The sequence below is a fragment of the Erithacus rubecula genome (assembly GCF_903797595.1).
Source record: "Erithacus rubecula genome assembly, chromosome: 10".
NCBI lineage: Eukaryota > Metazoa > Chordata > Aves > Passeriformes > Muscicapidae > Erithacus > Erithacus rubecula.
Genome location: NC_136662.1, coordinates 9,961,752 through 9,988,884, shown reverse-complemented (window position 1 = coordinate 9,988,884; position 27,133 = coordinate 9,961,752). Strand labels below are relative to the sequence as shown.

Genomic DNA, 27,133 nt, shown 5'->3' with positions numbered 1-27,133 from the left:
GTATAATCCAAAATATTTTTATTGCTGGATTGAGTAATTAAGATGAGAGTCACATTACTTCCTTCAAGCATGTATTTAAATTTTCTGCTGGGGATGAATTGCAAACATTGAGGTATGTCTTGAACCTACTCACATATTTTCTTTTTCCATTAGGATTAAGAATGCTAAATACTATAAGCATTGATGAACATTCCAGTGTATTTAGGGGTCAGAAATGCAAGGAAACAATACCAGGTCTATTTGGGATGCTGTTCAAATAGTTAGGTACATAACTTCAAAAGTATCAATTCTCCAGGTAGCACTATAATTTCAAGATGTAAAAAAGAGGTACAGGAAAGGTGGAAGTATTTAAAGGAATAGTTTGCTTTACATTCCAATGATAATCTAGCCATAGATTACTACTTTGATAACTGAGCTCTTGAACATTAACTTTGTTTTGAACACATTCCTTTTATCTTTTTCTGTGTAAAAGTCCTCTGGAAGTCAAAGGGTATTTCATAAGAGCAGGGATTTCAAGGCTAAGCCACATCCTCAGAGCCTGATTATACAGAGAGATCTGGATAACATAATCATGGGGATAAACAAACCATGAAGATATAAGCCCCTGTGAATTTTAACTCAGCATTTGAACATCCTGTAAGAGATTCAAACCCATTTTAATTCAGAATTACATTTTAGACATTTTAGGATCTTTAAAATAGATTCTGATTTTTACTGGAGGTCTCATCTACCTTAAAATTCTATAAAGAGCCCTAGCATTTTCCTCTTTGTATTGGCTACCAGAATAAGGATGCACATAAGAGTACTGCATGCAAACTGTTAGATTTTATGTTCACAGACATAAAAGTAGTTAAACCACTTTTCAGAATAAGTTTAGGCTAAATAAAGAAAAATCAAATAATTGACAAGATTGTTTCAAAATTACTTTTCTATGAATGAACTTGCAAGGCATCTCAAATCTTATACTGCAAATGAAACTATCATCCTGAATGAGTTACCATTTTTGTAATAACTAATACGGTTTTTCTGACTCTCAGAATCCTGGAGCAAACTCTGCCTGGCATATTTTGATTGCTAAGGACACTGTCCTTCCCTGGCAGGACAGCTCATATAGGGTGTATACATCCCAGGGAGAGCATTTGGGAATGCAAACCCAGGCTCAGGAGGGGTGGAAGCAGCATGCCCAGCCTGTCATTGGGAGATCTGAGTTCCTCTGAGAGCTCATCACCATGTGATCACCCTCCACTCATCATGGGGACACCACACAATAATCCACAGATGGCTCTTTCCACTTGAGAGCTTCAAGGTGCAGATTTCCAGCCTGAAGGGCTGATTCTGCTTTTCCAGACTGAGCTCTTAGCAAATAAACATTCAGTGTTTGCAGATGTTACACCCTCTCTGACAGGCAGAAATCCATGTAGAGAAGCCCTGAAGTGCACATAGAATTTTTATGCCAAAGGACAAGCCCTGTTTCCCATCTGCTTGTGGCAGACACAGAGGCCCCATCTCAAGTCTGGTTTTCCTCTACTTTCACCTGAAGTTTTCATAGCAGTAGCTTAGTCAATGCCTATTAACTTTTTTAAATGCCCATGAAAAATGGCATGTTCTATTGGCTTTAAAAATCCACCCTGTGGGACATAAAACAAATCTAATAAAGCAAAAAGATCAAAGCTCATTAAAATATTTTTTTAAGAACTGAAAGCAGCCATGATATATGGAAATTCCTAGCAGGACCAGTCTCCTGTTTACCACCGAGGAAAACCATTATTTTAAGCTAACCATGCCCTATTTCATTAAATATATACCAGGTCCCAAACCCCAGCCTTCTCTGGACTGCTAAGATCTGTCAGGTAAGTAAATATGTTCATCAGAGGATCTAGCAGCAGCACACACAGATAAGGTTGGTATGAAGTCCATTCTCCTTGAAATCAATAGGAAGGTGGCTGTTAGACACTATAATTGAGTTAATGCTTCATTGGGGAATCTGTGGTAAATGTTCCCACTATTACTGCCACAGGGGTGCAAGAAAGTATACGACAGCTGTGGCTGGATCTCTGGCACCATTAATGGCACAGCCAGCTGAGACCTGCTACAAAAGGCTCATGCATGCTCCAACCTGAAATACTAAATCTGTCTGAGCTAGAGACAGCAGCTTGACTCTCAGGCTCTCTGCTCATTCCAATAGAATATTGATTTAAAATTGGGCAAGGATTCAAAAGCCTTCTGATGCTAAACACAAATGTCAGGGACAAAAATATTTAAGGAGGAATGAGGGGTTTAGACCCTCAAGAAGTCCTTGGTTAGGGATAATTATACTAGTGATAAATAGAATGTAGGGATTGTCTTTGCCTCCTTTCTCATACCATGGAACTGTGGAGTTTAAAGCACAGCTCACTGCAAAGCATCACTAAGAAAGAGGATATACCCATTACTTCCACATGCCAGACCACAGGAGCAATCTCACTCCAAGGGCAATGAAGGCAAGTTTTCATCAGGGCCAAGGAGAACTCTGACACTCAGCATTATCTCACACACCCAGGAATTACTGAGAGTCTTCTCAGCCCAAAGCTTATCCCCACGCATGGAGAATAATCTATACAGCAAAGCCAGTGCTTGCTTAATGGGAAAAACAATTAGTATATAGGCAGGTATAGACTGCATGTTTCTGGTTTTGGAGCCTTTAGGGGTCTGGATTTTTACACCTCTGCTATTTTAGACAATCTTCCCCTAGTGCAGCCAGTGCAGAGCAGGGCAGACTTCTTTGCTGCACACTTAGAACAGGACAGATGAAATTATTTTTGTGCATACACCAGTACAGCAAGAACTCATGGGATTTAAATGGGATTTTGTAAACTACAATGCAAAACACTGTAGGGCAGATCCCAAGAGGATCGATGAAATTGAACAAATTCTTAAGCTACACCCACACAACTAGTTACTGTAGGACTGTACTGCAGTTGTAGTGTTATTTTAAGATGGAAACCAACTGGGCATTATATAAGCTCTTTATGCCACACATCTTTTCACAACTTATATTTGTATATTTTAATTTTATTTAAACATATATGCAATATATATGCATATTTGCAAAATAAATTGCATAATAACTTAATTTGCATAATCCATACTTTAGTAATTTTTTTTTTTTTTTTTAGTTTTGGTACTCTTTAACCCATAGCCTTCTTAAGGGAAAAACCTGTTTAAAATCTGACTCACACCATTATTCTGTAATATTTAGTGTCATTAATGTAATAACCCTTCTTAATCAGGCCCATTCCTGCAATTAATTTAGTTTTCACAGTTCACATCAACTCCAATATTCATTCCAATATGGCTTCACTGTCAGATCTGAGCCTTATTGAATAATGCTTTTTCTTTTTTTTTTTTTTTTCTGTGACTAGAAGGCTTTTGAGAATGGCTAATTTCTTAAATGTTCTTACATGTACAACCACCAACAACCCAGCCCTTTGTGAGAGTTCTTTAAATGTGTCTTCTTTTTCACTACAGCTATTCTGTTCTGCAGTAATGTAACAACTTACTGTGAAAATACATGCACCTACTTATTTACACATACTGTATTTTATACCATGAATTCACCTAGTTTTAATTATGCATCATTGCATAGTGATACAGGAAACAGTGCTCCCCCCATCTTGACTCTGAACACTAGCATCTCAAATTTTTTTCTTTTCAAAGTGAAGATAAGTTACTGCATTAAAAATAAATGAGGTATTTTTTGTCAGTTGATTGGACACTGAGTACACATAATAAATCACCAAGAGCATTGTATGCTGGTCTATGTGCTAACCTTGAGCTGCAGTTTATCTATTGCCTGCAATTCAGGAGACAATAAGGTATTTTACCCAATCAGCTGATCAGATGAAGAAACTCAAAAGACTGAAATGGCTTTGAAATACACAGGCTTTTAGATATCAAATTACCTCTGGAACCCTCTACCCAGAAGTAACTCAAACAAAACCCATTTGAAATACTGCTTCAATATTCAAAAAAATCAATAATTTAAACCACAGGTTGAACATTTTTACTGCTTGCACTGCAGACTGTCGTTTTTTGAAATGAGAATGCTAACGGCACCGAAGGGGACAGCTCTGGCCAGAGATGTGTGTGTGCAGCCGTGGATTGGCTGCAAATGCTGGCTTGCTTTTCCTCCCCCACTTACGTTTACATAAGATCTCTTAAAATAAACAACTCTCATTTCCACCACTTGGAAAAAAAATGTTTTTCTTTGTTGTACTTGATGCTTCTGTCCCTGAGAGCTCAGCTATACACTTCACTGTAAACACACGTGCTGAATGCAAATACTACATCCTCAATTATGCTATTAAATATGTTGTATTACTTTGTGTGTAACAGGCACTAACATCGTGGTTTTGAATAGCAGCAAGCACACTGTGAACTCCTGTCTAATAGATAGACAAGCAGGAATACGGGTGATGCTGTGATCCAACATTTGCAGTAGCAGCAGGAAGCAGTCCAGTGCATGCTGCAAAAGCCAAGGGAGTATGGATGGTCCACTGCCCATAATACCTGCTCATTTAGGCAGAGAAATGGGTGGCTGGAAAAAGATTTCTTAAAAGACAAGGGACACACATAAGGAAGAGACCTGGTAGGATTGTGAACCCTTGAACAGGATAGACATGGAGGATGTTGGACACAGAATCAAGTCTCTCCTCTGCATAAATTTAACCACCAGATGTATTTTTAGCAGAGTTTGAAATATGTCACTCTCTTTCTGTATAAACTGTTATTCTTTGGTCATTTACAATCTCATTACAATTCTTGCACTCTCTGGAGCTATTTTTTTAAATTGTGTTAAAGAAGGAATGCAAGAAACACAAAAAGCACTACCCAAAAAGCAATGAAATAAACATCATGAGACAGAGCCTACATATCTACAGGTATACAACTCCCAACACAGTGCAAGAACAATTTTTGTTACAGTAGCAAAGCATCACTTTTAGTATTATACAGAGGGGCATAAGAAAGAAGTCATAAGATTGATGGTCCTTGGTTTATTGTTTTAATACTTTACTCTCAGATATATTCTTATTCTCTCACACATTTTTAGAGCCTTCTCTAACCATAGTGTTAAAATAGAAATGAAAATGTAAATTATATTATGAGAGTAGAGTTGCTCAAGTTGCATGTATTTGTATATACACAGTATTATTGTGAAATGAAAATTAAATTTGCATTTCTGTTTCTAGCAAAAGAAATTATAATATACTACTATGAATTTTCTAGCTGATAGAATTTTTGAAGTTTAACCAGGATAAATGCAGATTTTTAGCCTAGAATAAGAAATTACAAAAATATAACCATTTAAGAAACGTGACACTCAAAAATACATGCTCCAAACATTTGGACTTGGATTCCAATACCCTGTATTTGAAGGCACAAAAAATTTCTGGATATCAAATGAAAAAATCCACAAATGTCAACAGAGAAATTCATCTGAGTTTGAATATATCCAGAAAACAGGAAAATAAGATTTTACTTATTTATGTGTTTGAGAGCTGTGTTACCTCCATGTGAAATCACCTATTTCAGGTACTCCTGTCAGTCTTTAAAATATACCTCCTACACAAGAGCAACAATCAACTGACCTTCTGAGAATACTGTTCTTGGCAGCAGTATAAACTTAAACAGAATAATAAAAATCCAATAGCAACGAGAAACCCAATATTCATTCTTTCCTCGATTCTTGCAAAGTAAGGGAGGAAAAACAAGCATGAGTTTGTGCTGGAGTTAAGGGATTTGGGCTGTTACACACCACCCTGGGCAGGAGCTCCAAGCACGTGCAACAAGAGCATTGTGTGAACTGCCAGCATCTCCCTCTGCTCCATCCCAGCACACCCAAAACAGGCAGAACGGGCTGGGGGCAGATTTGATTCCCTTGGCAGAGTTCAATGCCACTGACAATATTTGGACACATTTAATACTCAGTCCAATATAGCACGGGCAGGCAGTAGGTTAATCTTGAAATAGAAAGCATGGATACTCATGGCAAAGCTTGCATTCACAAAATAAAAGGGGTGTAGGCTTCTGGCTCTTATCTGTTGCTGCAGCTACAGCCTGGAATGGAACTACATCCCTCAGCCGGAAGGACTGATAATTCTCTTGCTGTAGCCTCTGGATGTTTCCTCTAACGATCCCAGCATCACTCCTATCTTGTCTGGATTGACTTTTGCTCAGCATGCTTTCAACCATGCCCCAGTCTCCCACAAACACTGAACAATGCAATCAGCTGCTCCAGCCAAATCAGCTGAGAGTTATAAAGCTGAGTTTCGACATATTGAAAACACTTCAATCAATGTCACTTTACTAAACCTTCTCTATGGCTTGATACACAGATTAAATAAAAGGGTGCAAACAGGAGCCCTCCTGAACTGCACAGGGAGAGAACCATCACAGGCAATAACGCTGAACGTCACCCGGCACCGCGCTCCTCTCGCTCCATTGTTCAAACACGAGGCTTGAAAACACACCAGGAAGGTGCTCTGGGACATCTGGGAAAGGTTTCCAATTTTTATAGATTCCACAGACATGTAAGATAGACCAACAACTGCATATGAAGGAGATTGGTACGTTTAAAACAAATTATTATAAAACAAAAAGCAGTTGGCTATTGATGCTGCTTAACAACATTATTGCCGTACATTTTTTATTACAGATTGTCATGTTGCAATAGGGCTTTATACACAGGCATTTACTACACCATGTGAATTACTAGAAACATGCTTTTCTATGTTTGTGTGATTTATTAAAACATAAATCACAATAGCATGTGCCAGAAATTCCTTCTGAAGGACATAATAAGGTAACAATTATCCTCTGAACTCCTTTCTTTGTCTTCAGAGAATAAAATGCATTAGAACGTATCCATTTGCTGGCCCATGACAGAAAATGAAAGCACTGTGATGGTTGCACTGTATGCTTTCAGTTCCTGCAGTTGGCTGGTGAAGTGAGCTTTGCTCCTGAATATGCTGTCCGAGGCAAAAACAATAGTTTCTCCAATACTTTTAAAGAATAAGCCTTAAAAAAATAAGAAAAAAATAAGTGAAAAGATTTGTTTTTACATATGTGCAGATGGGTGTGGAAAAATCCTACATGTAAATATTCAATGTAAATTTAAGTATATTTCATTTGAATGAAATTTATGTACACAGGGCCTCCCTGTATGGTTTTGACTTGAATCAATGTACTTCACCTTTTTCATTTTATGTAACAATTCACAAATCTGATTCGGGGGAATTGTACCATTTTCTTCTGTGGAAATATACACAGAGGAGCAACATTACAAGGACTGTTATAATTCCCCTCAGATAAGGTTTAAGGCCTTCTGAATTGTTTGGAGTCCTGTGTCTGATGACTGGCACAGTGAGAATGCTCTTAGAGTACCATGATTTTACCCAATTATTTTTGAAGGAAAAATCATAAACAAACATTCACAATGCAGAGGGTGATACATAAAGGTGTTATTAACTGTGCAGGTAAGTAGAAGCAGCAAGATCACAGGATAAAATTTGCTTTATTAATTCAAAGAAAGTATAATTTAATATCTCAATTTTTGATTGTTTTAAAATTCTATTTCTGTGTCAGAAGAAACATATATGTGGTTTGAATTTAAAAGAAAAAAAAAAAGAAAATCAAGTTTCAGCAGCAATCCAGAATTCACTTAATTTTTCTCTTTCTCCCAGAAAGACACTGTGCCCAAACCACATACCACAAATGCTTAGGAGTAAAGCCAGGGGGATCTCTGAAACAAATATGATTTCCAGGAATCAAAGTAGATATTAAAACTCAGTCTGCTCAAGTGACATCAAAACATTCTTAACAAATAAGTACAACTATACTTTCTTTGGTTTAGCTTTTTTGTGCATGTGCATAATTCAAAATTAAATCACAATGTCATGCAAAGACCCAATCCTGTATTGTGCAATTCTGATTCTGCAGGATATTTAACTTTGTAATTAACTTTTAAAAAGTCTATGCACTGTGTTATTTTACTGAATGAAAAATTTAAGTCACAGCAAGCTGATGCTTGGCTGGTTTTGGTGTCTGTACTCCTGTGCTACCCAGATTCTCTGCCTTATATTCCTGACCATTTCCGTTGGCTTTGGGTCAGAATCTGGAATCTGAATTTTCATTAATGATATTATAGTGATGCACAGTGCACATTTTTTGCTCTGAGCACCATTATGACCTGCTCATAGTCTGTCACATTGAGGGATGAACACCATGCCAATTAAAGTGCATTCAGAATGCCACACATGATGGTTATGATGGCTGGCAAGAATCCTTATTAACAACTATACTTTTCCAACAACAACATACATACAGCAGTTCCCTGGAAACAGGATCATTTTGGGACTCCACTAAATAGATCACAATACCATAATTACTGCCATGGTCAAGTCACACGGTTTGGTGAAGTTCTGTACATGGGAATTTTGATACCCTGTGTTTATCTAAAGTTCAAACTGACTAAAATAAAAGAGCACATGCCACTGCTTTTCTAATAGTACACGCTTAAGCCTTATTTTATTTACAGCTTGCAGCAGCTCTCAGCTGTGCTGGAGAAGGCTAACAAACCCTGCGTGTTCACATGACAACCTTTGTGCAAACGCATCCTTATTCTGTCATCTACTGGCAGCGTGCTTCCCAGTCCTGCTCTCTGCCAGTCCTTACCAGTTTGCCAATTACACAAGCTGCTTCCCAGACATCAGACAAAAATTCCATAAGACTGCTGTGCAAGCGTACCCTAATTAACCATCAGCTTAATTAGACAATTTACTGTGTAATTAGCAGGCAATTAGTCAACACCTCTCAGATCTTATTGACTGCTGTGACAGCCTTCCTTAGTCTACACATTCCCATACGCTTCCATGATCCCAGCCCCATCCTGTACAACAGCAACCCTTGCAAGAGAAGGGAAATCATATTACATAACAAGGGAAGAGGGAGAAAAATCAATATATAGCCTGTTCATTTATTGACCTGTCTTCTAGCCAAGACTTTCTTTTCTCTGAGTAGAAGGTCAGCTGCTAACAAAGAAACGTTCAACTATAACATCAGCTTATGTCTTTTTTATTTGTAATGTGGTTAAGGAATTTAATTTTTTTCCTCTTAAACTGCATTAAATTATCAAAGAAGTGAGGCAAGCAGAAGTTAAAGAAAAAAAACTTAAAACTTACTAACATATTGCAGGTTTAAATAGATGTTCCAGAACAGTGAAAAGGTGGTGATAGCTGCTTTTGAGACCTATAGTTTGCATTGTAATTAACTGCTTCATAGTAAAAAATGCACCAGGAAAGCCAAAATAAAGTATAAAATGTCAATACTCAATAATAATTTAATAGCATTAGTGTAATTCATTGGAAGTAATTTTTGAAGTAGTATCAAGTCCTCCACACAAATCTAAAGTTATATATCCTTTAATACAATAATACAAAACGTGAGAAATTAAAGACTAATATAATGTGGATACTAAGGGATTACTGAAAATGTGTGTTCCTATTTCCTTTTTCTATAGACTAAAAATTGGATTTTGCAATTAGCATTGACGAGCTTTTTGGATAATTGTTAAAGTAGTAATTCTGAAATTCACAGAATGGAACAGTGTCCTCCTGGAATTAACTCTAGATTTATTCACAAATATACTACACTTCCTGACTGAATGACAGAATGCTACAATCACTGTTGCAGTTTAAAAAAATAAATAATTATGTATCTCAAATAATTATAAGAGATGTTATTTAGAATACACTCATATACATATTTGGATTAGTAACAGGTATTTTAACATAAGAACCTGTCAGGTTTTTTAAACATATGGGACTTCATTCTGCTTTTGCAACAATGTCAATCAGGAGCAAAAGCAATTATATCACCGTGAGATTCAAATAATCAGCTCTTTGCTTTCTTAACTTCTTGTGTGGGCACATCAGATGTTGAACACAGCCTTACCCTTTTCATTTTCCAAGTGGGAACTCAAGACCTGAGATAACTTGAACACATAAGAGAAGTGTATTGCCCGTCCGTAGAAGCTGCACTGGTACAACCAAAAAATTCCTTGAAAAGTGATTAAACTAAATCCTGCACACCTGAGTGTGGCAACACATGCCAGTCCAGACAGCTACACCCTCTCAGCTAATGCCAGCACAGCTCTTGACACGAGCTGTACAGCAGCACACACGTGCTGGGCACCCACCTCAGTGTCCCTGCAGAGCCAGCTGCACACATCTGCACACACCTGCAGGAGTGCAAGCAGGGCCAACAGCTGCTGCTCCAGTGAGCTGAGCCCGAGGTGCTGCAGGGCACAGCAGCAGCCACAGCTGGTGCCAGGGGAGGGGACAGGCTGGAAGCTGATGTCCCCAAGGCAGCCTCAGGTGTCACTGGGCACAGGTGGGGGCCCAAAGTGCCACCCAGGCTCTTGCAGGAGCCAGCCTTTGGCCATGGCAGTGAATGCAACCCCAACTGCTGAACTGCAAATCAGACACTGAATCCTGACAACCACTTCTTCGTTCCATTTCGGCCCAACTGAAACCTACATGGTGTTCTGGATTTATTTTTATAATTAGAATGTGGAAATTAGAGAAAAAAACCCAAACTCTGACACATGCACAACCAAGTGGGGTGAGCAAAAAAGCTTGACAGAAGGAAAACTTCTGAATTCTATATTGGCAAAATAAATATTTCATTTTTTTTTCCTGAACATCTGTTGTTAGCTATTAAAGTGCATCATAACAATTTTAAAAAATAGGGAAGTTTGTAATTTATGTTAAAACTCAAAAATGTTAAGTATGGCTTTATGCTGTGACTCTCAGGTGTGTTTTAAATATAACTATTAAGAAAAATATACTACAATCTTTTCTAATAAATTACAAAATAAATTAATGCCACTTAAGAAAGTTAGATACAGTTAGCAGAAAACTAAAAGGTTTGTAACAATCTGAATTGAGAATGGAAAAATGTGAAATTCTAAATTTCAGAATTATACTTGCCAATTTCTAGCTTACATTCAAATTGCCTTTTTAGCTGAATTCCTTTCAGAAAAAAAATATGTGAGTCATCTTCAAGATCACCAACAACCTTCCAAGGACATACAAAACAACCACAGAAAAATGTAGCTGAGTGGTTATTTTACACAAGTATGTTACATATTTGCTTTTCAGAATCCTGTTTATTCAGGATGTGATATTCAAAAATGTTGGGTACTTCAGATACAGCCAACAGGACTTGCAGATCCTCCGCAGTTTTGGAAAGTCATGCATGTGTGCTATCCTCGTCTCTCTCTTGATAAATATTTGCAGGTATTTTCAGAAGAACAAGGTAAATAAAGCAAAATTAGTAAAAAGCAAAGCAGCTTCTTCAATATAAAAAGAAATACTGTCCTGATTTTTTTACCCATGTAAAATTTGCATCCATTTTGTTTGACTGACAGGGTAATAGTTGCTCTGTGAATGGAAATTATGTCCTCTCTTAAGTACTGGTCACTACCAGAACAGCACATACTATGCTGGGCAGGAATGAACACTCCTGCTTTCGGAAGGTATGTTTTATATAAAGGTTTATGTAGCAAAATCCTCAGTGTTGCAGTCTGTATGCTCTTTCAGAATTACACTTGAACTGCTCCTTAGTTATGTCAATCTAAGTGCACTCTAAGTTTAATTACAATACACAATAGTTTTCAGATTAAAAAATATCTTTTTTTTAAAAAATTAAGTCTTTTATACACAAACTGCCTGAAATATTCAAGCTCAAGATTAATGTTCACACTTACACTACATGTATGTATATATGTATATGCACTCTGGCTACACCGTTTTAAACCAGACTCCAGAACAAAAAGATGGGAAAAGGAAACAACCTCTAAATACCGTGTTAAAAATCCCCAGGTGAATAAAAACCAAATCCTTTAGACATAGCTGAGGATCCTGCAGCCTACTGAGAAGCAGTTTTAGACATGTGTCTGGTTTTCCCTTTGCTGGCCAGCTCTGAGGAAGGTAAGCCACTGCCAGCTTAGACTCTGTGCAACTGACCATGAGCTCAAGCCATAAAAGTTACAGCCACACTCACTCTGCTCCAGCAGGGTGAATGGCAGAAAAAAATCATCACATGGGAAGAAAACTGCTGATCCTCTATTTGTAAAAATGTTCTTTAGCACAGAGGAGGTTTACTGACTCAATGTGCAACACCCCAGCCTGACAGATCCCTCTGTCTTCCACTGATGAATTGTCACATTGTGCTCCACGCCCTGAGATAACAAACTTCCCCATGAGAGACTCCGTGCAGAAAAGAGACTCCCACTGCAGAAGAAGTGCAGCATTTCTGTGATATTTAATGCTACAGGATGAGTGGGACTAAACATTTCCCCAGAGGTTTAATTTTTTATCATGAACTTGTAAGAAGTTTTTATTTCCAAAGTAGTAAATACAATCACAGAGAGAGAAACTTTTTATGGATTGTTGTTAAACTCTTGCTTTAAAAATGCAGCTTGTTATCTTCAGCATTCAAAATACTAATTGGCCAAAATAACCAGATGGCAAGATTTTTAAATGGTCCAAAGTGCCTCACTTGCCAATTCAGTGGTGTCAAGATGCACACCTTGATCAGTTTAAGGTGAGCATCTACCTGATGCAGACTTCATCTGTGGTAGAAAGGCCTTGGCTTATCAAAAATCACTTTGCTAAAGCTCTCAGTCCTGGGATCTTTGGTCTCTCACTGTGTTCAGGCTGTGCTACATCTTTTCCAGGGGGAAGATATGCCAAATATACCCTACATATGATAAGATATATATGATACATATGATAAGATATGCCAAACCCCTAAATCACCAGGTGTATGGACTAAGGAACAAGAATGGTTAAATGCAGTCCTTTCCAGTTCCTCAGACAGCAATTTAGATGCTTTTAAAGTTATCTTCATACAAAGAAGTCTCCAGCCTTTAAATTGGGTCACAGATAGGGTAAAAATGAGTAGAGAGATGAGATCTGGTCCTTAAGTTGAACGTATCAGAGAAATACTTTTTCTCAAGGAAAGAGGAGGCAAGTCTGTTTTCCTGCTACTTAGATTCACAGAATTTTTTGTTCCTTTTTTTGTGGATAAATAACACATTTCCTGTGTAAGAGTACAATGGATAACCACAGCATTTTAAAATATATTAATGATATTCTATAGCACTTCTCTAGCATAGCCTTTTACCCCTCCTGTCAAACTTCGCTGATTTTATGCACTGATCTAAAAATACAGAAATTATGAAACAATAAAGATGATACTTACTAAAACTCCTTCAGAAATATGGAACAAAATGAAGGACATAAGAACTCCTACGAACATTAAAATCAATAATAATAATTTTAAAACTTGTAAAACAAGAAAATAATTTCACTTAAGGGTGTTACATGCTAAGGAATCCCACAAAACGCTCATTTTTCCTTTCAAAAAATGTAGTTAATAAAAATTGTCTAACGCTGTTTAGTAGAAAGGCAAACAGTCCCTTTTATATTTGACATTAACAATCTGATCATTTGTCTCCCCAAAGAAAGCCCATACAGCTTTCATACAGACCACACAATAAAGCATAGTAATATTTCTGTTTACTGAGATATCAACTGGCATTTCGTTGCAAGTCAATGGTCTATCTTTGCTACAGCATACTAGACCTCAATCTGGCATCTACAAATGTCAAGAGTATAAAAAAAATTATAGGATGGAAATCAAAAGCATGTTCTAAATTCCTAAAAACCAAACAAAGTTCACCTAGACATATTTGCTGCAGAAATCAGTACAATATTCAGCTGTCAATCTTGAAAAACAATGAGGGAGCGATGCTGTCAGTAGGACAGGATAATAACATTTCAAGCAGATGTTCAGGCGGGGCTCTAATTCTCACTGAACTCCCTTGGTAAGCATTTAATTTCTTTATCATATGCAAGCTAGGCAAATTGTACTTCATCAAAACTGTATTGTGAAATATTAATATTTCATATTATAGCAAAACTCCATAGAATAACCTTTGTCATATTAAGAACATCAGAATTTCAAATGTCATGGTTCTGCATTTTAATGCATCTTAAATAGCTTTTTGGCTTGGCACCATAAATTATAACTAGTTTAATCTAAATTACTGTGCTGTAATATCATACAAAAATATACATTTTGTAATACAGATTCACTTCTGTGAAATACTAATGTTATGGAAAACAATGCATCATTGTACTGTGATTTTTTACCACCCTCAATTATGAAGTGAGGTGCACACAGTGCAAATGTACAGAGACAGAACTAGCTGAAGTCTGAATATGTATATTGTAATAACAGCATAACATAGAAATGCAATATACACTGGGAAAATTAATTAATTCTCTGCCAGCAATCATTTTTATTTAGAAATGGTTCTGAAAATGTATTGTAAAATCTACATCTGCAAACTGAATAAACCTATATTATAGCTAGAAAGTTTTCTCCACTATGGTTTAGTTCAAATTTAATCTAGTTTTAATTGTAGCTTTGTTTTTAAAATCATCCACACAACTTGCTTCATATGTAATGATAAAAAATTAAAGATTAGAAATGAAGTTAGTCTGCATGTTGATTTCTGCTGGTTCTCATAATAAAGGCAACTGTTTCTGCATTATTGAAAGCGACAGCATCACAAATCAATGCATGTCACAACAAAATAAAGACAGATGTATCTGATTAATCAGAATTAAATTTTAGAAGTGAAGGAAGCATCTAAAAATCGAAGTAAACATTTCTGCTAACCCAGTTGTTTTTTCATCTTTCTAAACATCCCATACAATGCAGTGAGAGGACAACAAAGCCTGGATTCAGCTGATAAAACCCTAATTTCTGCTATAAACTTCTCACCGTGGTAGTGAATATGGCATAGGGATTTACACATCTCATATAACCTTTGATTTATTTTGGTACTATGTTTATACAAACTTTCTGATTGCAGGTTTTAATACAAATTTTGTGTTCTAAATAATACTCACTAATAAATTCTTAGTAAATAAGCCAGCTCAGTATAGCACCTCTCCTATGGCCCTCCCACTCACAGTTATGTGTCTAATTAATGCAGTATCTGTCATTCTGCATGTAGTTTTCTGTTCATCTAAGCTCTAAAAGAGGTAATAATTGGTATCCATTTATTGTGGACTCTATGATATGCAGCTCCCCCCTTTCCCTTCAATACCTTGCAAACAGAATTTACAAATAATATGTTGCTGCATACAGTTATCTGAATAAGACAGAAATACTATATGAACTAAGAGAGCAAGGAGCTATTGATGCTGCAGTCAAAAAGGGAAGACATGAATATACATAAAGGTGTGTGAAGGGGCACTTCTATTCTGCTACCATTTGTCTTTCCTAGTGATTGTCCATTTCAAAAGCAGTTCTCTTTTCTAGAAGAAATCAAATTTAGTTGATACTAAAGCAGCTGTGCAAAGATGTTTAATTTATTAAATAAAATTCTACAAGTCATTATCTCCCTCATAGATACCAACAGACACACAGAGGTACAGTCCCCTATGATTAATATTTGCTATACACTATAATATCCAGCACCTTCCAAAGTATGTAGAGTGCAGTATATTTCCAAGTATAAACACCCAGAAGGAATTTCAGCTAGTCCTTACATTAGCTTTTCAACAATAGTACAGTAGTATGCAAGAACAAACTTTGCTGAATCACTCACAGTTGAAATGCTCACTCTACAAACAGAAAATGCTACAAAGGTAGGCATGAAGACAATTCTGAAAAAGGGAGGTGGGTGTTTAAAGAGGGAGTGAGGAAACTGTGTGCTCTGTGCTCGCTCCCTCTGGGCAGCATGTGAAGCTTTAAAGGTGAGCCAATGACACAAGAGGATTAGAAAGACCAGGGGAAGTAAATTACTGTCCAGATGCTGAGCTCCAGCACTGTTACCCAACAGCTCCTCTGTACAAGGCAGTAGGGTCTCCCATGGGCTGCAGGGATCCCTGGCCTTGTGTTTTAAAAGATCTTTCTGAGCTAGAAGATGAAAGAGAGAAAAGGAGAAGTAGCTCATATGAAATAAATCCTGTGTCTTACAAGAATCACAGCTCTCCAGCCTGAGTCCTTTTTATTTCTGTCCTTGGATCCCCTTCTTCCAAGATTTATCATGCTTTTCTCTCTGACCTTATTCCATCACACTGTAGTTAATGTATGGAAATTTGTGATTGGGCTGTATATGCTTTTCACCACCTATATGTCTCTCATATTTAGCCTGCATCAGTCACTTTTGCTGAAGTGCCAAGGGATGCCCATGGTAAACAGGGAATTCACTGGTTTCCCCTGTCAGTGGCTGAACACAGTGGCAAATCTAGTCATTGGTTCTGGAAAAGGGAGAATTTCTGCTGCTGCTAAGTTCCCCATGGCCACACAGGCAGGTTGTGCTTGGCAAGTCAGACTGAAGCCCAGCAGTCAAGCCTTACCAGGACAGATCAAATGAGGAGACAGGGGAAGAACACAGAATCCTACTTGCACCACACACAATCAAGGCTGAAGTAGAAAACCTTCAGCTGCCAAAAACTGTGTCTAGCAAGCTCTCTCCCTTCCCAGAATCTCTTCCACTCTTGGGAGCTGCACTATCTGGGGAGCTGCTCCTCCTCCTCCCACCAGCTCTGCAGGCTTACATCAGGAGATTTTTACTCTTAATCCTGCTGTGCAGTTTGCTTTGCCTAGCTGGGCAGGACATCTCAGTCTGAAATCCCCACTGCTGATACCCCAGCCCAAGAGAGCATTCTGCTCCCTGCTGAAAATTTCACATCTACATAATCAGAAGCTAAGTTAAAAAAAAACCCAAAAAACTACAAACAAAAATGTTTGCATATTATAGCAACCTATAATATTTCAAACTCTCTCATAACAACTTGTTCTAGCATTAAGTGTACAAGAGCAGCCTTTCCATAATAGTCAGTTCGCATAAGAACTGCTGTACCTTACTGAGCTTTTCTTCCCATTTGAAATATTTATTTTTGAGGTATTAAGTGCGTTACTCTGATAAATATAAGCAATTTTGCTTCTGCAGCACCTCTCAGCCAAGCATCTTAAATCCTGCCACAAATACACCTGTGGGAAGTGCAGTACTGGGAGGAATACAGTAATAGAAAAATTAGGCATCACTTAGGTGGGACACAGTTCTAGAAGATACAGCACAGAGTTTAGGCACAGAGTACTGTTTCCTGCTGAATATTAGAAGGAAAGAAGCAGAAATAACAATTACTGAACTAGAATTCACTTTTAGGTAGCACTTTTCTGAACTTAGTAACTTAAATAATACCTGCAGTATATTATTGCAACCAATACTTTAAAAAAACTTGAAAGATCTTGATCTGAGTCACACCCCCGGAGCATGGCATCCAGTGGAACACTTCACAGTCGCCATTTCAGAAATGACTCAGAGTCTGCTGCTTAGTATAGCACCAACATCACTTCCTACAACATGCATGTCTTCCCTCCTGAACTCCCACCCAAGCTGGAACTCAGCCTGTGTCTGTTTAGCTCTCGAGATGCACAGTAATCAACGTGAAGTCTGGCAGGACTGCCAGCATACCAGCAATAAAATTGATAAAAAAATAAGTCTCATTACTTGCTATGGGTTGCCTGTAGCCTAGGCACTGAACAATTGCAGCTATGTATGTTATACATGCTAAGTCAGTTGTAAACATACTTGAATGACATTTATGTCCTAAGAAGTGTTTTAATAAGAAGCCCTGTGAAGTAGATTGGAATCTCCACTGCAATCCAGATGAACACTCAAGACTGTCTCAGGTGTGACAGCAGAATCCAGCCTGACATATTTTACGGGATTCTGTAGCAATACAGCATTTTTTCCTTAGACCTTCCTCATGCTAGAGGGGCACCCACTATAGTTAATTTACCTATGGTACCTACCCATGGAAAGGTGTTGGAGGAACAAATCCACCTTTTCTTCTTATCCTTCCATCAGAACCCTTGTATATCTCCCCTCTGAACCAAGCATAAAGGGTCCTTGTATTCAAATTAAATTCAAAAGCTTTCTTCAGCCCACACTACTGTTACTGGTTCTTATATGTACAAACTGTTATATGTTGCTATTACTCACACTGTTACTTAGGCCTATGTTCAAGGACTCACCTTTGCTTTCCTTCCTCTCTCCACAAGTCAAACCATATCTACATCTCAGCCAAAAACCTGTTTCTTTTCTCTGTGATCTGTTTATCAAAGCTGTTATTTTCTTTCACTGTGTAAACTTCTTGCTCAATATCACTTTACCATTTTGAATGTAGCAACAAGAAGCTGCAATTCTCCTGAATTCAAACAAGCTTAAAACTACACCAAATGCTTTTTTTAAGGTGCCACACTGAGCCATAGGCTCCAAGACTTGATTTTACCTCCTTCCTCCTCCACTATATGTTCCTTAAGGTTGATGTCACTGTGCTCTTCTCTCCATAGGTTTGGTTTTATGTTGCCTCCATCCTTCTCTTCCACTACCCACCCAGCCTCCTCTTTGCAGCCACATTATCACATTGCAACTGCACCTCCAGTTCAATGGCTTATTTTGGCAGCCTCTGGCACAGAATCTGCCTTTCATGAGTTATGTGACAAAGCTGTTACTCATTCCTTTTACATTCTGATCCTTCACAGTAAACATTTGCACTGCAGAATTTAAAAAAAAGGATTTTTTCACTTAATAGTTGGCTAATATTAGAAGTTGGGGCAATATAAGGGAAGATTTCTCAGTTATACAAAGATATGTTTACATGCACAGACATTAAAATATTTCCTTACCTTATCCAGGGAGAATGTTTTAGTGACAGCAAAGCCCCATCCAGCTTCAAATGCTCTCCGAATCATTGAAGAACTGGTAGCAGGGGTTGCACTGGCAAGGCCAAAAGGATTTGGGAACTTCAGTCCAGCCATTTCTACACTGATATCCACCAAATCTATAGGAGTATAGAAGAGAGGCAGCTCTGGAACTGTAGGAACTGCAACACCATATAAAGACTGTAAAAACAACAACAACAAAAAAAACAAAACAGCACTAAATCACCAAATTTCTGATCTATTTTTAAACAATTTATTATTAATCGTAATAAGGGAATAATTACTATATAATAACCAAAACTTTAAGTATTTGTTTTGTGTTTGGACTTGCAAATCAGCAAAACATGCAACCATTCACTTATGTAACATCTTAAGCCCTGTCTTCATGCTGAAATAATATGCTATGCTAGAAATAACTGAATGACAGCAACAAAAATAATGAAGAAACATCTGGATGTACTTTACATCCTGTACTGATAAGCCTGGTTCAGTCCAAAGGTGTGTTCAGCCTTTCTGAAGAGCCACCTCTACTCCCTACAGCAGTCAGTAACATGAGATTGAAAAAACCCAGGGTATACAGGCAGAGCTCTTCTAGCTCCCTTCTCACATTCCAATCTCTAAAAAGTGTAAGAAATAGTGAAAAATGAGAGAAAGCATCATGTGGAGGATCACTCAGCCTTAACTCCATGAACCTCTGAACCTTTTTCCCCTCACTCTGAATGATTTTATATAGCCTACAAAATGGCATACCCATGCAAAACTAATTTTTTAAAACTAAACCTGAAACTGGGTTTATATTTAATTGTAGTAGTATTAATATACTTCAAGACAGAAAAAAGTTAGAGTCTGATTGCCATCAAAAACATCATATACATTATGGCTGTGCCACCACTGTGGCAGCTTTGTTTTCATTTGAAAGTGTCTTTTCTCTGAAGAGTCTGTGAAAAGCATTCAATGTATGTGTTGCATTTAATAATATAAAAATTGTAGGGAGAAAAACTTTTTCCATTTATGGATACTGAACAACATCCTAATCAGGCTGTGATGGGTAGAACTGAAATCTTTGTTCACTCAAATGCTTGACTCAATAAAATCATGAAGAAACAAAGCAGGAACTTCCAACACGGAGAAGCCCTGCAATGTCTGTGTTCCTAATAAGTCACAGCTAAGAACACAGCAGTTTCTTCTATCTTTAAAAAGAAGATTTTTCTCAGCAGAGCAAAAAGAACCAGTACTTGAAGTCTGGAGAAGATTTTCTGTAGCAGACTACAAACCTCAGCCACCCAGGAATTGCTGTCTTTTGGATTTTTGGATTTTTTTTTAAGAAACTTATTTAATCAATTTTTACCAGTGAAAACTGATAAGCACAGATGAGGAATTTTTTGTCTTTTTTATTGTCTTTTGTTTCTTAGGCTGGTTTAAAACCTGAGAGTTCATGTCTGTTTGGTTTTGGGACTGTGTGGATTCCTTTCACACTATTCTGACTCCAGATCTTTGAAACTTTGGACAAAGAGGATACATTTTGGGGCCAAATTTTCTGATGGCTTGAAAGCATTGAAAGTAGCAGAATTGTCCTAGCCTGTATGATGGGTCCGTAACTGTGGAAAAATTAACTTCTAAAGATTCCTAAAAATAAAAGACAGTTTTGCCTTTTTATCTTTTTATTACTTTGAGTTTGATTTCATCATTTTAACTTTGTTTGTTTGTTTTTCTTATATTTCAACTGTAAAATGTTGTTTGCAATCCCAAACCTGAAAATCCTGGATCACACAATTCAAATTAAAGCATTTTTTAAATGCTACCACTTTTTGTCTCCTACATATCTAAAAATGGGGAAGTCGGCTGAAATCAACACTGTTATTCTGAACTCTTACCAAAAACTCTTGGATTTTCATTCTGTGAGAATGACATCAAAGAAAGACTTGTTTGGTCAACTCCACCTTTACACACATGTGAGCAATAAACCAAATTTTCTACTTCGAATTAATTTGCTACTCAGAATTGTTCAAGTGTTCTCTGTGAATACATTTCAGTCTGAGGACTGAGCACAAACTATTTATAGCTTGTAAATATCATTTGTTATAGACAAATAGGCAGAGAGTGCTGAATCTTTGCTGGTTTTGTTTTTTTTTTCTTTCAGGACAATGCTTATAAAATAAATATATTTTATAAGCCTTGATGCATTATTTTCTACAAAGCCATTTTTTTTCTATAAAGGAAAAAAAAAGGTATATAGATTCCTGAAAGTGAAATCATCTTTATAATGAAGGATTTCCCTGACATTGCACAAACAAATAGGAAAAGAAAGTCTGCAGACAAGAGTCTATTTATAATAACTCTTCTCTTGATTTTTAGGAGTAGAGGACAAAAAGTGTGGCCCATTCTTCCTCTTAATTTGATGTCAACCAACTGAGCTACCAATATTGCAGGTACTTGTTCCAATCAGAACAATTTTTTGGAGACTGGAACAGGGTGGGGAAGAATCCCCAGCACACTGCAAGCAGTGGGTTTGCTTTACCCTAAACAGGGTAAAGGACTGGCCTGAAGGCAAAAGCACAGGAGCTGCTGTGCAGGGCTGAGACAGGAACCCAGCTTTAGACCTGATGCAATTTTTTACATTAATTTTCTTTAGATGGAGAAAATTCCTAACCAGAATGATATGGTCTAACTACATTTTCTGGCCTTTAACAAAGATAGACTGTGAAAGCAAGTAGTTGTATTACTGTTATTTTTCACAGAGACTTCTCCACAAGTCCTACTGCCTGGAAGAGTTTTCCTGAATACTTCCATCTTACTCTGACTTTTTCCATTTAAAAGTCTGATCTTATGAAAACATGTCTTTTTTCCCTTGCTTCTGCTATCTTCTCTCCAATTATCCATCAATTAGCTGTGTGGTAAATATGTTGATATTATTTCACACAATCTCTGAATGGCTGTGGTTGGAAGGACACCTGGAGACTATCTCATCATAATCCTTGCTCAAAGCAGTGTCAGCTGCATCAGGTTTGCTCAAGCTCTGTCCACTTTGACATAGATTTTCTAAGCTCCTTCCTGGTTTTCTCCTTCTATAACAGACATACAGTTTATTCAGAGGCAAGCAACTGAATCACCAGGCTTCCTGAACCTGCCTTTAATTCACCTTTTTTGCAAATGCTGCTTTATTGCTGCTATATGCTAGTGTTTCATACATTGTTCTTGCTAAACAAAGGCACATTAATTTTTTTCCCTGCAGTCATCCTGAAAAGAAACAGACAACACAACTAATGGCTTCAAATTCAAGCTTCCTGGAAACCTCCCAGTTCTGGTACTGATTATGAAATAATGTATATGCTCAAGGAATATATGAGAATGGTCAATCTTGATAAAGAATCAACACTATACTCTTCAGATACAATGCCCATATATTTTCTGACAGCATAGGTAAAGAAAAAATAGAAAATGTACAATCATAGTTCAAAATATCACCATGATATGCTCAAAATTCATCTTGAATAATGTCTTAGTGAAGTGCAATTTATATCAGCTGGGATCCAGACCTCTATTCTCTAAATGTATCATGTACATTTCAGTCTAGGAAAAATATAAAAGAAACTTTGCTCTGGAAGGCTACAGTAAAGAAGAATAATAGATTTAAATAAATGAGAACTTACTGTGATTTAGAAAAAAAAGTCACTTTTAAAAAGGGACTTTAGTGAGAAGAAGATGGCAGCTTGACTGTCATATTTGGGAAAATAGCCCACAAGTTAGTGTACAAATAGAACAGGAGTGAAGCATTAAGACTGGCACAGTCATCCAAGAAACCATTGGAACTGTTTTTGCCCCCAAGATAGGCATAGAAAATTAAAAGTTAGTCCTGCAATAATTGTGAGTTACCCTGAATATAACTATTATACTATTAAATCCATTCACAGATCAAAAAGGAATGAATGGTCAAAATGAAAGCCTTTATTGCTTCTGCACAGGATCATAAAGTCATTGTTGAAAAAAAGTGAAGGCTTACAATCCCCAAACTAAATCAATCACTATTATTTAATTGAAATTTTTACTTCATTCATGGAATAACAAAAGAAGCCCAAATTGTGAAAAAATGTGAGTAGTAGAAAGTTGCAAGAATTGGGCTGATTCTGTTTGGATCTCTGAAGCCTTGGAAGGAATGGTTCTAGGAAGACTGATTGTATTTCCTAACAGGTTCTACTACAGCTATCCTTAGTTAGGCTCTGACTGGTCATGTTTATAGAAACCAACCTGACACAGCTGCAGGCAACGATTCTTGAGCTGAACCTATGCCTCATATAGTGGGAGGAATATGTTAAGAGGCAGGAGATATTTAGGCAACTAATAGATGGAAAGTTTCCAGCATAAGAGCAGCCAAGAAGCTTCTGTAAATAACTCTCAGTATTGAACATAAGGCATTTCTGCTGAAGAGTCCTGGAGTCTGGATCTCACGCCTGACTTGAGCACGTGCCAGAGCCTGCAGTGACTGGAGTTTCAGGGCATGCACCAGCCCCATCTGCTTGCTTAGCCTTTTGCCTGGAGTAGGTTGGGATACAAGCTGCATGCTGTTCAAACACTGCATTCTGCAAGTAGTCAGCATGGTGGGTTTGAGCTACACTCTTTGACATTGTCCTGGATTAGTTGAGAAATCCTATGGAATAGTTTGATTTTGATGAAGACTGACTGCATCATTTACAGGTCTTGGTGCTGAGATAGTTGGTGATTTTGGAAATGGCCACCCCTTAACTGAAACATAGACAGTATCATTACATTTATTTAAAATTTATTGTGGACTTGATTCAGGATGGTTGCCCGCTTTAGAATCCCACAGAAGACTGAAAGTAAGGTGGTGTGCAAGAGTATTTTTTCATTTGCTTTTGAAGTTTCCAGAATACAGCTCAGCTGTGAACTGAGTGCATGTGCACACACATGAGCACAAAGGCAGGCACACATGCACACACCTGTTCCTATGAACAGTAGGGTCATACAACCATTCTGTCAGCCTTCTCTAAACAACTTGTTTTAAAACAAACTCCTCCAGTCACTAAAATTTCTACCAGGTCAAAACACTGGTGAAGTAAATTGCCAAATTACAGCATTTTGCACCACAGCAACCAGATTTTACAAGGGCTGCACATCCAAATAAATGCCCTTGGGCAACCCATTCATCTAACAGCTGGAAAGGTGACACTTGACATTTGGAAACTTTCCTGTGAAGATTGCTGTAAGGCTTTCCCATTAGCTTCCTGGTGAGACTGTAAGGTTGAATAAGCTGCCTTGAAACCTGCAAAGGGTAACAGAAATGCTCTAATATCACAAGTCTGCTTGATTTAAAATTCTAATTCTCAAGCCATGACTATTCAGATTTTTTCCGAAGTATTAAATACATTCCAAAGGGGGGAGGGGGGAAAGCTTTGAGGAGGAAGAAACACAATAAAGGAGGGTTTTATAAATAATGCCTGTATTTCTAAGAGGTTGAATAAGGAGACAAAAACGAGGAGATACCTTCTCTCCCCTACCATAGTTACCCAAAATCACCGTGCATTGAGAAATTAAGCAAGCAGGTCAGGGATTAAAGATGTTTCACACTCAGCATTTTCATAGGGTCTAAGAAGGCAGGACACAAACAGTGCTTTAGAACAAGTGCGAAAAAATATGCACAGATACTAACAACAAGCTTTCAGTTGAAGTATTTTTAGGAAGTGAAATCAGACCCCAACAGCATGAAATTGCACAAACATGCAATCAGAGAGGCTTTGAGCAGATGGATGGGGGAGAAAGACATTGAGCTGTTACAGTCCCAACTTCAGTTGTTCAAATCTCTTTATGTGGGAGAATGAATCATGTATCATGTTTCTTAAAAGTTCCCTGCACTACCAACACACTTTTTGTCAGTCGGCTCTCTAGGCTGTGTCTCTGTCTCAGCAGGTTTCTATTCAGCTCCTCCAGACTTTGTGCTCTTCTACTAGAAAAATTAGGGCAGAGTCAGCAACATGCAAGAACCAAAGGGAGATGTGGTTGCCAAGTTTTTCAAGTCATCTGTAGATCTCACATTTCTCAGTTAAATTCTCCTTTGCATTATTTGTCTCTGTGCATTCAATGTTTAGTTTGTGTCAAGCACTTGTACCCAGCTGATCAGTCTTATCAGAGCAAACTCATGTTCCAGTGTAGATAACCCCAACATTCTGTAAACTGTTAGTAAACTAAAAATGTCTTCCCAAGGTAACAACATTGGCAGAAGTCAATTTTTACTTTATGCACTACTGGAAGATTTTACTTTTGAATACTTATGGAGCCCATTCCTTTTCCCCAATTACCCAATTAAGGCTTCTGCTTGCAGTGTCTCTTGTGCAGGGAGCTTACTACCCTTGAGTGGAATGCAGAGCTGAGGCCAAGAAAATATTGCTTGAATTTTAGTGTTAAGATAATGTAAGAAAGTTGAGTTCATCTACCCAAACTCCAATATATGATCCAAGCTGAATGAATCTGTAATGTTCTAATCACCAGATAATCTAGGTATTAGTTCCTCAAAACTTGTATAATCAATCAAAACGAAATTATTTCTAGAAATATCTAAAAGCAGATAAAACTGGGAAATAGAAAAGCAGAAGTCACCTGGATGTATCTGTGCATGTACCAGGAAGCTTGTTTGCCATCGTTCACGGATTCCACCGTAGTGTTGGCAATGCCACCAATGTCACCCCCAGCAAACACCCAGGGCTCACTTGTTTGCATCGTCTCTGGGTCCACTTCAGGGAGACCCCATCTGTTAAACTTGATAGGTGCCATGGCCTCTCTGACTGTAATTAAATAAATTGTAAATATGTTAATTAAAGAAAGAAAAAAAACGTCAAATATATGCCTATAACAATTAGAAAATTTAATGTTGAGAAAGATATCTTTCATTAAAGTCAAAGCCATCTTACTTAAACTCAGAACACCCTGGAAGAAAGGCTCACTTCAAAGCTTGTTACACATATTAAGAACAAAACTATAAAACCATAAACAAAATTAAATGGTTACAAGACAACAATATATTTTGCATCTTTTTCACTAGAATTCCTCAATTTTTTAGAGCATGTATTAAGAGATCTTAATATTTTTCATGCTGTTAGAAAACAGCACATATAGACATGAAATAGACATGAAATATTATTGTCCTCCAAATAATGCAGATGTGAAAATAAAAAAAATTATACTGCATGGCATTATATAAATGTCATTAAATACAAATAAATGCTCAGAAAAATATTCTGTTAGTATTTTTTAAATTACTATATTCGCAAGGCACTTTAAAGTAGCTTCATTAAGAGAATAATCTTTTCAATAAATATTTTTAGCAAATTCTGATGGTATCTATCAAAATGGGGGGGCCATACAGCTTTGTCTTCAGTAACCAAACATTCTGCAATAAAATGCAGTTTCAATTCAAAGGAATTTTTTGCAACTTGTTCAGAAGACCAAATCAGAGAAGACAGTTCTAACTGAAAGACTAGCAGATTTTCTACCAGAAGTATTTAATCTCTCTGCAGGACCTATTTCTTGCACAGTCTGTCCCACCTGGCATATACATGTGGCTTAAGTTGACAAAAATAATATTTGGGTGGCAGCAAACTCAAAAACTTAAGAAATTATTTCCTATAAAAATATCTAAATTACTGAAAGATGACATGGAACACAACCAACACAACTGAGACATTTTTCATCTGGAAAATGAGGGTTTTGGTTTGTTTGGGTTTGGGCTTTTTCTGTTTGTGGGGGTTTTTTAAAAGGAAAGAGTTGGTTGATAGCAGTTTAATCAAAAATCCTTCAGAAATCGATACATTAACTTTCTCTTTGTGCCTCAGACTGTCTGTACTTCAAGAAAGCTTTTGATCATCTTATATTTGTCATATATAGGATAAATTATTGCATGCAGTGGTACCATCACAGCATGTGGCCTAGACAGCTCTCACAAGTTAAATATGTACAGGCTTGTAAAGACATGTTTGGAAAAAAACAGAGAAAAACTTGGTACTGCAGGATTTGGTACTCAGGATTTAAGAAATGACTTCTGTCTGAGACAGGACTGGACCAGAGTAAAGGTGTCTGAGGACAACATGCTGTTGAAAATGTAGCTTTTCAAAAGAAATTATGTAAAACTGGAAGTTCTGACTACTTATTTCATCCTGTGGAAAAATAGGGTATTGCCTCTGTTATCCTGTATCTATTACATTTCTCAAATCTCTTTGAATTGCTTTGTTCTAAAATAGCTGTCTGGACATAATTATACCAAAAGCTTTTT

General features: G+C 37.3%; 1 protein-coding gene across 1 annotated transcript in view; it reads right to left on the bottom strand.

Annotated features, from left to right (window-relative positions):
• DPYD (dihydropyrimidine dehydrogenase) overlaps positions 1–27,133 on the bottom strand; it is a 320,908-nt gene that overhangs the window by 137,624 nt on the left and 156,151 nt on the right. The window contains exons 12-13 of the mRNA XM_079314282.1: positions 25,465–25,649; positions 18,820–19,035 (exon numbers count right to left, since the gene is read on the bottom strand). Coding sequence (XP_079170408.1) covers positions 18,820–19,035; positions 25,465–25,649 — 401 coding nt within the window. The remainder of the gene's footprint in view (positions 1–18,819; positions 19,036–25,464; positions 25,650–27,133) is intronic.